This window comes from Melospiza georgiana, chromosome 11, assembly GCF_028018845.1.
Source record: "Melospiza georgiana isolate bMelGeo1 chromosome 11, bMelGeo1.pri, whole genome shotgun sequence".
Classification (NCBI taxonomy): domain Eukaryota; kingdom Metazoa; phylum Chordata; class Aves; order Passeriformes; family Passerellidae; genus Melospiza; species Melospiza georgiana.
Window position 1 is genome coordinate 13920337 of NC_080440.1, and position 13367 is coordinate 13933703.

Consider the following 13367-nt stretch of genomic DNA (forward strand, 5'->3'; position numbering starts at 1 on the left):
AAGGGAGCTGCTCTCATCATGTTCTTCCTGATCATTTGCATTCCTTATTTCTAAGTACCTTCCTTGATTTTAGAATAGCAGTATTTTTATCTACAGATAAACAAAACAAGAGACTATTGGCAAACAGCAAACACATAATCAGCACAATCCTGAGCTGTGCTATCCATCTTCCTCTACAAACGGAACCAAAAAAGGTTCTCCAAATAAAGGATAATTTCAGCTATAGAAAAAGTTATTTCACTAGACATGCTACAAGATAAAGCACTAAAATAAAAAAAATCACATTTTGATTCAATACAGCTAAAACACTTCACAGCTAAAATAATTTACACATTTATTTCTTAATTTTATGAAACCTTTTCCATCAGTATAGACAAATATTGTTCAAACTAATATGTAAAGCAAAAGCATACAAATAAACAAAAAACTAAGAGAAAATAAAGATGGTTTTGGAAAAGGGAGGAATGGACAAGTCACAGCAAATAAACATCATGCAAATAAGTTGTTTTCACCACTGCAAGGACCCAAGATCAATTCACTTACTAGCCATCTTTCCTTTTTTCTTACAAAAATCTGATGTAAAACGACATGGAAAATCATTACAAGTTTAAGCAACAACTGGCTACCAGGAGGCTGTACATACGGTCTGTGTGGATGGGTTATTTTTGATTCCAAAGCTGTATTTTGTTTTGAATGGCACTGAACCATGCTGAGTAACAGATTTTAGCAAATGTGAGGAAAAAGACCTGTTCTTTTAGCTTATATTATGAAAAATTTGCTCATTGAGAAATGCTGAAGGACAAAATCACAAATCCTGGGGAATAGGTAGGCATAGAGAATTAGCAACAAAATATGTTTCCAGACATCTACCACATAAATATTTTAGTTCTTTTAGTACTCTCTTGGAAAATTTAGGGCCTCATTCTGCAAAGCCTTGTGTGATCCAATCTCCCAGTCAAGTGTGCCAGACACTCAGCATCACCTTTGCTATTGAGCACTTCTCCAGGTTTTATGTATTTCAGAGCTGCAAGGCAGCCTGCAGTGCCTTGGTTTTACACAACACAATATCATAGGAAGAGCATCAATAATTTATAGTAGCCTTAAGTTTATATGACCAGCAAAACCAAAAGATCACCGTTTTCACAGGACTTTTGTCTGCATATTAAGGGGACACTGTTAAGCAGATGAGATAAAAGTTAACAGGTTTTTATCTATTCTTATTTTTACAGAGTTAAATGGAGTTTTTATCTGATGGTTTGAACATCTCTGAAATAACTTTTTAAAGGCACAAAATTAATAAATAAAACTTTATTCTGGTCAGACTGACCTAAGAAACCCACCCACCAGTGACACAGACATAGAAAAATGTATCAGTCTTTCCTCATGGATCCTGAAGCAAAGCATTAAGTTTGGTATCAGATTGTTCCTACTATTATTAAACTTTAATATGAGTTAAAGCAATTAATTGTTGTTTTAAACATGCATCTATTTTGAAATTTAAATTAAAGACATTAAAATGCTGCTTAAGGCTGCTATCTGATTTTTGATTATTAATGAACTATGTAATATGTGTTGCCAATAGGTTTTGTTGAAGAGTATCTGATAATTTTAAAGGTTACAAGCTCCAAAGAATAACAGGAACAACCTTAAATATACTTTACTCCTTCCTGCTCATTAGTCTCTTCCAAAAGTCTGATTATCATCATGGTCTTTAAAACTTGTCCTGCTAATTAAAAAGTTTAAGGTGTTCTGCACCTATGGGGGACCGAAATTCAGGAAAGGAGACCTTGCCACTGGCAGTGTCTGCCTTTCAAACTCTCAGGGTTCAGATCCAGGGATGCCTCACAGGGAAAGCATCCAGTCAGATAGAAAGCATGTTGCAACAGAATTAAAGCTCAAATTGTACAGAGTCTTAGAGACCAGTTTTAACACATTGCATTTGCTAACAAGTAGGAAGCCCACAGTACAAATGGAGCACTGTGATTTGTACACTCATGATCAGACCACTGTGTTTGGCATTAGCTGCTATTTCTGACTACAGTCACAAGTGCATGGAGAACCATACAAGGATTCACAATCTTCTTTCAAAAAGCAGATGATAAAATGCAGCAAAGTCCTCTGTGCAAAACAAGGATATAGAACAGGAAATACAGATCAGGAAACACAACCAGCATACTCATGACACTGTGGTCCACACAGCTGAGCTATCTCCTCTGGGGCCTCAAATGGTGCTATTTTTAATGTGAAACCCTTAGCATTTAAATAAGATAGCTGACACAAAAATACAAATAAGTTCATTAGAAGAGTACAATGGACTGGACAGTGCAGAGCGAGACCACGGGAGAGCGGGCAAACATTCACCCCGAACTCCACAGTTCACATCTCAACACCCGATCTCTAGAGATGGATCACTGCTTCACCTCTGCAGGCAAATAAAGCTGGCTTTAAACCAAGCAGCTCAGGCTGCACAGCCTACCTCAGTACTAATACAAGCTGAATAAATAGTTTTGCAAGTCAGCTGCTGCAGCCTGAGCTGCGGGCGGCCGTGCTGGGAGCGCAGAACTGCCTGGCTCAGAGCAGGGATGGGCTGCACAGAGCCAGGGCTGCTGCACCCCAGCACAGGGCACAGCTCTGCCAGCCCCTGGGCACGTATGCTGGCTGCCTGAAAACGAGGGCAGTGGGAAAGGAAAAGTACCAGCCTTGGGTGGTGAGAGCAGTAAACCTCAAATGGCTCATCTGGCTTTTCTCAAATTCCAAGTGTAGCAAGTGAGCACGTTTTTACTCATTTACATAGCCCAGAGTAAACATTAATTTCATTGCACTAAAAATAAATTTAGTCTGTTTGTTCATCATTAACTTCTGCACTTCATTAATGCAGTATTAGAACTGAAAAAAGAGGCTGCATTAGCTGCCACAGGACAGTTTTATCTTTTTTTCGATTATAGTTACTAGTTTCTCTTGCAAATCTACTTTTAAAAATGTGCCTGCATCATTCATATTGACAGTGTCCCTTTAAAACAAGGAACCAACCGCTCAGTGTGGGGCCTTCTACCAAATATTATGTATATATAACTGAAAACATAAAAATCTAAAAAGGATATTGCAGATGTAAATAATTTATGTGTATGTTTGTAATACTTGGCTGTATTTTATAAAGTAAAGAAATTATTTTACATTTTAGAATGGGAAATTATATTGGATACAGGTCTTTACTGGAGATTAAATTAGTGTCAAGTAATGAATGTAGTACCCAGAACAGGAGATGTGGTAATGCTTCTAACAGGAAATTATTTATCTGATTTAGAAAGGGACATTTTTATTACCTCAAAATATTCCAGATCTCATCAACCACTTTGTTAGATTTTTTTCTGATATCTGCGTTTCATTTCCTGGAGTTACATTTCTATTATAATTTCTCTGATAGATAAAGGTGGGAAATGTTATTTCTTTTTGTTATTTGAGTAATATACAAGTGTGAAACTCATCATACTTAATTCCTGTGGTGATGACCTAATTAAAGCATATCTTAAACTTACCTTGGGTTTGAATGCAATCAGTTTCAAAACCATTTCAACAGTGAACACTCCTGTGAAAACCATATTCATAATGTCCATGGCATCATTAAATAGCTTAGACTGTCCATAGTGCTGTGAATGAAAAATAAAACATTTACAAAAGTAAAGGCTTTAAAATGTGAACTTAAAGCAAGGCAGCCTAAGACAAAGTTGACAAAAAATCAGCATAGGAAAACATTTTCTAGTAAAATTTGTGAAGCAGATTTATATACATGAAAGATTAGCTGAGTATCCCTGGTCAAGCATGGAATTGTTCAAATTCATTCTGTTTAGGCACAGAGCAGAACAAAACTGTCATTCCTCAACATCCTAAGGGAATCTCCAGAGAAAACTTGTTCCCTCAAAATAGAAGTATTAGATAACAACATTTGCCCAAGTTTTATATGCAAGGTTTTAAAATTACACAGGCTTGTGTCACACCTGCTTAGAGAGCCTGAAGCATGGTAGTCACAAAATAACACTGTGTGTAGGAGGTATATTTTTAAGAGGACAGTCTATGCAACTATACTGAAAAAAGCAGAATGATTTTGTAAACTGAATTCAAGCCATGCTTTTTCTTACCAAAATCTGAAATACTAGGGAAAGGAAGAGACAACTAGAACATGTCACAGAAAACTACTGTGATCAGAAGTTCTTTAAAATTCTACTTCATAAAAAAATACAGGTTGCCATAATTTAAAGGCATTATACTTCCCATACCCTTCCCCTCAATTTATGCCAACAGCTTCAAGAAAGTTTCTGCTTTACCTGCATAGCCAAGCAAAGGGTGTTCAGCATGATGAGGACAAACATGATGTATTCAAATCCAGTAGAATTCACCACATACCAGAACTTGTACTGGTAAGGATTTTTTGGGATATATCTGCGGAGAGGACGAGCCTTCAGGGCATACTCTACACACTGCCTCTGGAAACCAAATACAGCAAAAACTGTCAGACTAAAACCCAGCAGATCATCAACTGGGAACACAATCATTAAGAGAAAATTGTTAAATGCAACTGTCAAAAACAGCCTGTCTACTTGATTTAGGGCCTTTTATTATTAAGCAGGAGCTCACCAAACCTTACTTGATTATTTACAACTCTGTCTAACCATATCCACTACTCAGCCACATGCAAAAATCAAATAATGCTCATGGAAATTCTAGAGGGTTTTGCCTTTATGCACTAATATATTATGTTATGTATGGATGTAGTACATAGCAAGACTATTAAGTCATCTCTAAACCATGTTTTGTCTTTACTCCCTTGTCAACCACCAATGGGCCTAGCATAAATTCCTAGAATCAGCAAAATAAATACTGAGGAGGTGTTATTTCTAATAGCCCAGTTAAATTGCCCTGTAAAATAACACGTGTAGGAACATTATGGATTCATCTCATAATCTACTAGTGCCCAGAATCTTCAGGGCTGAGCCTCCTACTCGTCTCGGAAGGATTTCTTACAGGGCTGTCTAATGGGGCACATGGTGCAGAAAGAACCCTGGCTACATCTCATGCTTGGCTTTCTTTAAATGAAGTCAGCCAAAAATACCCAAAAAATTATGAGTTTCTCAGACAAAGGATTAAACAGTAAATGGAGACAGATTTTAGCAATTTTAATCTGAACATCCCCAGTGAATTTCTAAATAAATGGGGGTGAGAAGTGGAATATATTGAAAACTTGAACTTTGGACACTTTCAGACTATTTGGAACACAAAACCATTTTACAGTTCTTAGTGTAAAGCCAATCTCTGCCTCAGGATAACCTGGCTGTATTCTTATTAATGTGACACCAAAAAGCAAGATGCTAGGAAGACAATAAGCTTAGTGGACACCTTTCACAACAAAAACATTCATGGGTTGGGCTCACAGAAAGGTACAACAGCCTGAATACTCAGTTAAATAAACATCCAGATAGTAAAAAAAATTAATAAATACTAAGCTATGTGTTTGGTGCCCTCTTCTGCCCCAAAGCAGAAAGGATGCTCTTCATGCATAAACAAAAAAGGTTACTTTCAAAACTTAAGAATTTATTATTTATTTTAACCTGATTTTTGTCCAGCTCACAGTTCTTGTACTCTTGTTCTCCCTGTTCTTGGAATGTAACAATCACAAAACCAACAAATATGTTCATCATAAAGAAAGCAATAATGATGATATAGATGATGAAAAAGATGGAGATCTCCACTCTATAGTTGTATACAGGTCCTACATTCTCGCCATTTGAATCAATGGCTTTGTAGAGCAGCCTGAAAAAAAAACCAAAATTTTATCTTTATTACCAATAAAATCAAAATAGCAAAGTATGCAGACTGAGAGGACAGGTTTCAGCAATGGTCTGATGTTCACTGATATCTTCTTCTATTTACTGATATGCTTGCAAGAATACAGAAACCAGAAGAATCACAGCACACTTTTTTATATTCCTTTTTTTTCCTGAAAGAATTAAGTTAATGACCCAACTTTTGTATTTTTCATTTATTTATTTATTACCCCAAGTAAAACTTTCTCATTTAGGGATATAGTGAGTAGAAATTAGCTCTTTCTAGATTTTTCTATGAGTGTACTGCTGTCTGATTTTTTAGTAAAAGTTTACTTGAAGGCCTAAAACTTTCAAATTAGCCTGATTTAAGGCTGAGAGGCATCTAGAATTGTTACTTCCATTAGAGCTGAGGAGAAGTTCCTTATAGCAAATGTAGCAAGACTGGGAACCAAACAATACTAAAATATTCACCTTTTCTTATTTTTCCTGAAATATGGGATAAGTGCCCAGATTCAGGATGATAGGTTTCTTTATTTCCTCCCTTTTTACACCACCACTTAAAACTGCTTCATTGCCCAAAACTGTCTGTTAAATGACAGTGAATTGCTCTGGAAAATGCGACTCTGGAAATAACACTGTGCAAACACAGAGAACCCACTCACGCTGGCCAGCCTTCGAAGGTGGACACTGTGAACAGGGCCATCATAGCAGACAGGACATTGTCAAAGTTGAAATCACTGTTTTGCCAGACCCTCTCTTTGACCATGGGACTATCGACATCTCCGTCCTTATAGACGATGTAAATCCCTCTGTGGGAAAGAAACTGGCATTAGTGAAATGCTGAACTGGCCTCAGGGTAACTCAATGCTCCATTCAAAGCTGTTTCTTACATTGCCTCCTCATGTTTGCTTTATTTCCTTGCTAACCTGTGTTTTCTGGTGAGATTAAGATGACAATTCCAATTCACACAACTCTAAACAGCCTGACCCATGCACAATGCCTGCCCATGCACAGTTTAAGTAATTCAGAACAAAATGTGGCACATTCTTAGAGCAAAGCTCTCCTCACCGGCATTCCTCGGGGTTCTGTTTGGCCTCATCAGTGCACTTGTAGAATTTTCCCTACACATAAAAACAAAAAAGCAATGACAAAATGCAGAATATGCAAAATAAATGCTTTTATATTATGACTTGTTCAGGATGGGACCAGCCCAGTCCCAGCAACAAACCACCAAGAATTCAATTCAGCTTTTCTGTTCTTTATGGACTGTAAATTCTCAGTGTCTTACCTTAAACAGCTGCACCCCAATACAAGCAAACATGAACTGCAGCAGAGTTGTAACAATCATGATATTACCAATAGTTCTAATAGCCACAAAGACACATTGAACAACGTGCTGGAAAGAAAGAACAAAATATGTTTCAATGCAATTTGTCACAGACCATATATCATACAAGTAATTTCTGCATTCTTTTTAAAAATTAATATTTTTCTGTTGCCAGCATAATACCTAACACTGTAATTTGACAGGTTTTCTAGATTTGTCTGTAAGTTTGTTGACACAGACCCATCAACATCAACTGACTAGAAATTACACAGGCACTATGGATAAAGAACTGAAATGCACTGGTGGGTTGACTTATCACAGTCCAAATCAGCTCAGTGGCAGCTCCTGCACCCACAGACTGCTGTAACTGTGGGCAGAGCCTGGGCTGGCCAACACCAGACATGTTCAACAATCAATAACTGATTTCTGTTCTTCTTCTGTGCAGACAATTTCTCTTGAGCAAGAATTTTTAACCTGAGGCAGGACTGAAGGATCAGGCCAACAGAAATATAACTTAAAAAATAAAAATAAGCACCTTAAGTCCTTTTGCTCTGTTTATTGCCCTTAGAGGCCTCAAGACTCTTAAAACTCTGAGAATCTTCACGACTGAGATAGCACTTGATCTAGAAGAAAAAAAATTATACTGTTACTGTTAAGGTAACGGATTTTATTACAGAATAACAACATCCTTGCAAATACTTGAAATGTGAAATTTGAAAAAAAAACCTTCAACTAGAACGATAAGATATGTATACAATGTTTTTCTTTATTCTTTATTGATTCTTTATTATTAGAAAATAGTACTGACCTCATAAATACCATAAGAATCATTTTGATTTCTGGAGCAAATTTGGAATTAACAGCTTAGAAGCTCATCTAAGACCATAATGGAGCAAAATAGTCCCCACAGTATTTTCCAATGTTGACAAGCTCTTTTGAAGACACTGAGTAAATCCTGTAAATCAATGAATCCTTCAATTTCCAACTAACCTCAGATGAAAAGATCTCAAATGACTTTGATTCTCTCTAAGTAGCTAGGACTGCATAGGAGGAAATAAGAGTGCAGAGTGTTCTAAAGAACAGCCTGTGAAACTGAAAGTTTGTGCAGTGGGAGGTCTGGTACCAGCAGGGCCCAGAGTGGGGAGTAGCTGCCTGACACCCTCCCCTGCTCTTTAGTCACTAATGCTTTCACAGATTATTATTAATATGGAAAAAACGCCCAATGAATCAAGAAGCACATTTAGATTCTTTTACTGTGTTTAGTCTGACCAAACAAATAAAAAAACCCTCTCCACTACCACTTACAAACTGATTAAAGTACAACTTCTCCCCCCTCAAACACGGTCTAGTTCCATATCCCTACAGGTCAACACTGAAAGACCAAGCCCATAAAATCAGATTGCAGGTGTGACAATGGCTCAAAGGAAGGGATTTAAACCTCCTGCAGCTCCAGGAAATCCCTGCTGTACCAATACCAGTGTCATGGGGCTCCTCCTTGCTCTCCTGGTAATTGTGGGAAGTAGTAATTTGTTTCCAGCCCATATTAGTGATGAATTACAACATCCTCCGTGGAAAGCACTCCCTGTTGCCAGCCCATCCCTGAGCACTGGCACTGCACACCCACACACCGTGGGGGAACAAAAGGAGCTGGAACACTGACTTCAGTCTGAAACCCCAGAGCAAAAATAAACCATTCACAGTGTGAGTGCAGTACTTACTGAATCCCAAATGATACCAGAGAAACGCCCACAACCAGCAAATCCAGCAAATTAAAATAATTCCTGCAGAAGGACCCTTTATGAAGGAATGCTCCAAAAGCTGTCATCTAAAAATAGAATTGTTACACACTTAGTCTATATTTCAATTTATTCAAATTCACATTTAGGCTGTTTACAAGACACTTGCCTGGAGTGTGAATGCATACAATACTATCTCACTTTCTAAAATTCTTTGAGTTATAAAACAAGTCCTCTACATACATTAAATCTTTCATTTAAATCAGAAAAATTCTTCTCAAGCAACATCAATAACTATGCTAATTGTTTCTGATATCAACAAATGTTTTATTTTGTGTAAGAACAGATGAGGCTGAGATCATTACCCTGAATTAATTTGGCCTTTGTTAGAAAAAATTGCTACAAAAAAATCATTTGAGATTTCCATGTTTACTAAACTGTAAGGTCAAAATTCTTACTCCTAATTATTCATACTATCTTAAGAACTGAAAAGGAGCTGAAAATGTACTGCCAACACCTGAGAGCCAAAACCGGTCCAGAAGCAGGACAAGGCTGTCCTAAGGCAACAATTCAAGGCTATTTAGCTTTGGCTTATGGCAGACATGAGTGGCTGTCTTGGAATAACCTGGAACAACCAACAGATGTTTTGTGTTCTGTGTAATCAGAGGTCCCTAAATTTTGCTGTTCTGTGGGGAATATCAAACATTGCTCTCCCTTTTGGGCTTTCTCTAAATTTTTTGTTTTCTGTCCTTATATTTAAATTGAGAAAGCTTACAAAGTGGATCTTGTATGCATCATTTGCAGGTTTCATTAGGAGCAAGTGAAGGAGGCTCTATTCATTATGGCTGCAGCCAGCACATGGGCAGATGGTTTTTGGTATCACAAAGCTGAATTTGACTCCTAAATCCATCAATTAGACTTCCTACCATAACTGTAAGTAAATACAAGTTTAAAATGGCACAATATAAATAACCATTAGATGGACAGACTCACCAGCTGAAGAGAATATTGCATAAGTCTTTCCATAGCTATGGATTAAGTCTGAAACACTGATACTAAAAACTCAGAACAAAAACGAGGATACCTCTGGAAAACAACTTGTAGTCAGCTCAATCACAAGAATTCTAATTTCTTCAGCCTCAAGATCCTCTCACAGAGCCTGAACACTGAACTATTCCTTGTTTTCCATAGGTAAGAAAATTTGATGCCATCTAGGGAGCATCCCATACTGACTGTGAATTTTACTTTCCCTTTACTTTCTATTCTGCTCCTCGAGGAGTAGGGAATAGATTTTGTTTCGTTTCCCCTCACAGCAGATTACTGCAGATTTCCAGACAGTTCCCAGTGTAGAGCAGGGCTACAGGCAATGGGCATCCCAGTGCACTGCATCCCTGCTCAGTGTGAGACATTTCCAGGCCTTCTGCGTGGCAAACCAGCACCACCAGTAAAGGCTGGGCGTCTGCAAATGAAAGATGGGGGTTTTTGGAAGCAAAAATTAATCGATCTCCTTATACTGTTGTTAAGCCCTCTTTTTGGTGATCAAAATACTAAATATTCCCAAAAGCTAGAAGAGTAAAAATGCTAAAGCTTTAACCTATGCCATGGCATGAGACATATAACATAGTTATATTATAAAATTTCCATTAAATTATCTCATTCACTTACAGCTGTAGAGCACATCTAACCTCTGTTGGGAGCTGAACACAAAAATAATCCTGAAAACCAAATTAACATCTATCTACAACTACCCATTTACATTGCATATAAGAGCAGCACACAAAGTTTCATGTAACAACTCCCACAAAAATTAGGTGAATAACTGACATTAAAGTGCAGGTGAGGAACATATCTCCCCATCTTCACATAGAGACTCATACTTCAAACATCACAAATCCCAGTGGAAGAATTTGCTACAACTCTCTAGTTAAATGGTGTGGGATCAGCACAGTAGGGGGAGGTAGAAAGCACAGATCCCTAATCTGACCTTTGCTCTGATATTTTCACCTTTCCCAAATTGTCCAAACAGCATGATAAACTGAATTTCAATGTCACACAGGGAGAATTCTCAAATGTTTTAAAGTGATGCTGCCGCTTTTCTGTTATTCACACCCTCATTCATACCCTCAACACTGCAATGTGGAAATCCTTGTTTGAGAGCAGTAAGAGCACAGGGAAATTTCTTACATGCTGAGAGTTATTCTGGTTTAATGCTTGCTTTTATACAAGTTTCTTCACTACAAGCGATAATATTACCTCTGATTATCCTAATTTCAATTTCATATATTTTTTTTTGCCTGGAAATTAAGGAGCACTATTGTGCCTGCAGGTCTAGTTTTGAATTTTCTCCTTGCAGAGCACTCTCCTTCTGCACAGCTCGGACACTGTGGGAAGCACAGCAGAGGACAGGGAGGGCCCCAGGCACAAGCAAGCAAAGCCAGAGGCTGGGACAGGTTAGCAAAGCAGGCAGGGGTCTGTGTCAGCTCCTGACTGTGCACATCTGCATGGTACAGTTTATTTTCCTTTACATGTGAGTGCACTACAGAGCTTCCGCGGGAAACCAGAGTCAGAAGCAGCAACATTTTTGGTTGTGATGTAGCTTCTTGTTTCCTTGTAATCTTTAAAATTCCAGATTTCAGTAGCCCAAGCTCTGGAGTTTCCTGCTTCCCTTGGATAACTCATGAATTGCTCAGTGCCAGAATCTCTTGCAGTTTGCAGGAATGTTGCTTTTCTTAACCCATCCACTTATGCCTCTTTATCCTGCCCTTTATAATTCCTCTGCCTCCTAGAAAAACACAAATGAAACTGCAGGAGCTGGAGAACCTGCTGCTCAGAGCATGTGGAAGTTTACTGCCTTTCTTCTGCCACAGTTACAATGCTAAAATATTTTTATGGCTTCCCAAATTCATAGTTGGGAACTAGTCTGATTTAATGCTACAGCTCTTTTCAATGCCTTGCTCTCTCCTTTAGTTTGGCCTTCCTCTAGCAGCAAAACCCCTGGATATTTATTTTCGTGTGCTACAAATAAGAATAATCAATTCTATAGCAAGCTTCTCACTGCTGAAAATGTGAAATAAGGGGATAAACATTAAGCCTGGGAGAAAATTCACAAGCATAAAAATAGCCTATTACTTACAGAAAAGCTTATCTTGTAAACAGCCCAAATATTGCACCAATTAGTAATAATCAAATTGCATTGTGAAGAGTATGCACAGCAATATGAGCAAAAGCTGGGAGAAGAGATCTTGTTAAGCTTAATCCTCAACCGGAAATGCATAGTTTATGTACAGATTCTTAGTGTGCCAGCAATTTTTAAGTGTATAAATCAGGGTTACTCAACCAAAAACTTGAGGTGAGAATCAGCACAGCATGAAACATTTATGAATCATATGTAAATCTCTGAAAAAACATTTCGCCAATTTCCAGTGAAAAGTTTTACTTCCTTGTTCAGCATTCTGTTTCATGTGAATGCAATTTTTGGTTATTTATTTTCTTTACCACAGTAAATCTTGTACATTGAATACCTGAGTAACCCCAATAGATATCCTTAATAATCAGCACACAAACTATACATTAAAATGCCAATTTTTGGCTCATGCATGGGTAATACATTTAAGCAAGCATAATTATGCCTGTCTGTGAATTTAAATGTATGCCCAAAATAAATGCAAAGTATCTTAGTGTATAGATAGATAAATGCAAGATATCTTGCAAGTCCTATTGCAAGAAAATAGTTATCTACTATTTTAGCTCTGTGGATATAGTTCAGCAAAATAAATGAGAAATTACATGCTCCCTCCTTATAAGACTGATTATCTCTTTCAGAAATGCCAGAGCAAGGAGAAGGAAAAGCTCATGCGCAGTGATTGATTTTTCCCTTTTCTAACAACTGTAAGTTTAAAAAGGGTAAAAAATGAATTATTATACTGATGTAATGATAAAAAATCAGCTTCTTCATGCACCCAATGGTAAAAAAATAACCAATCAAAACTATGAGGAACTGTCAAATAAAAAAATCCTCTAGTTTAAAAAAGTTTAGCTTTGATAGCTTAGAGAAAAGGCAAAGAACACTTCAAGGGCCTTTTCTTGGCAGGTGACACACAAGGAAAATCCTTTTAAACAAGCTTCCTTTAAAAACCTGTTACCTTCAAAATGATCTCAAATGTAAACATACTAGTGAAGACATAATCTGCATACCCTAGGATCTGGAAGGTAAACAAAAAGTTACAAACATTATTGCTAAAGCTGCTTTTGGGCTAACAAGGATCAATTAACAATGCATTACCTTTAACAGGATTTCAACAGTAAAGATGGCTGTGAAAGCATAGTCAAAGTAACCAAGTATCTGCAAGGTATAATATGTGCCACAGTAAGAAATCCATCTCTTAATAATTTTCACAATTTAGACCACAAACACAACACCTGAATTAATCTAAGTAGACACATGGAGGATTTAGACAAAGTAGTTTAAAATTCCATCTATTGTGC

The 13367-nt window shown here is 37.4% G+C and overlaps 1 protein-coding gene across 9 annotated transcripts in view; it reads right to left on the reverse strand.

Moving 5' to 3' along the window:
- CACNA1D (calcium voltage-gated channel subunit alpha1 D) overlaps positions 1 to 13367 on the reverse strand; it is a 169537-nt gene that overhangs the window by 43994 nt on the left and 112176 nt on the right. For 8 of the 9 annotated variants that reach the window (XM_058032083.1, XM_058032086.1, XM_058032085.1 and 5 more), the window contains exons 21-29: positions 13165 to 13224; positions 8865 to 8971; positions 7682 to 7769; positions 7108 to 7215; positions 6888 to 6940; positions 6482 to 6628; positions 5604 to 5805; positions 4323 to 4481; positions 3537 to 3647 (exon numbers count right to left, since the gene is read on the reverse strand). In XM_058032083.1, the coding sequence (XP_057888066.1) occupies positions 3537 to 3647; positions 4323 to 4481; positions 5604 to 5805; positions 6482 to 6628; positions 6888 to 6940; positions 7108 to 7215; positions 7682 to 7769; positions 8865 to 8971; positions 13165 to 13224 (1035 nt within the window). Of the gene's footprint in view, positions 1 to 3536; positions 3648 to 4322; positions 4482 to 5603; positions 5806 to 6481; positions 6629 to 6887; positions 6941 to 7107; positions 7216 to 7681; positions 7770 to 8864; positions 8972 to 13024; positions 13085 to 13164; positions 13225 to 13367 lie in introns of all 9 variants that reach the window. The other variant, XM_058032088.1, reaches the window with a different exon arrangement.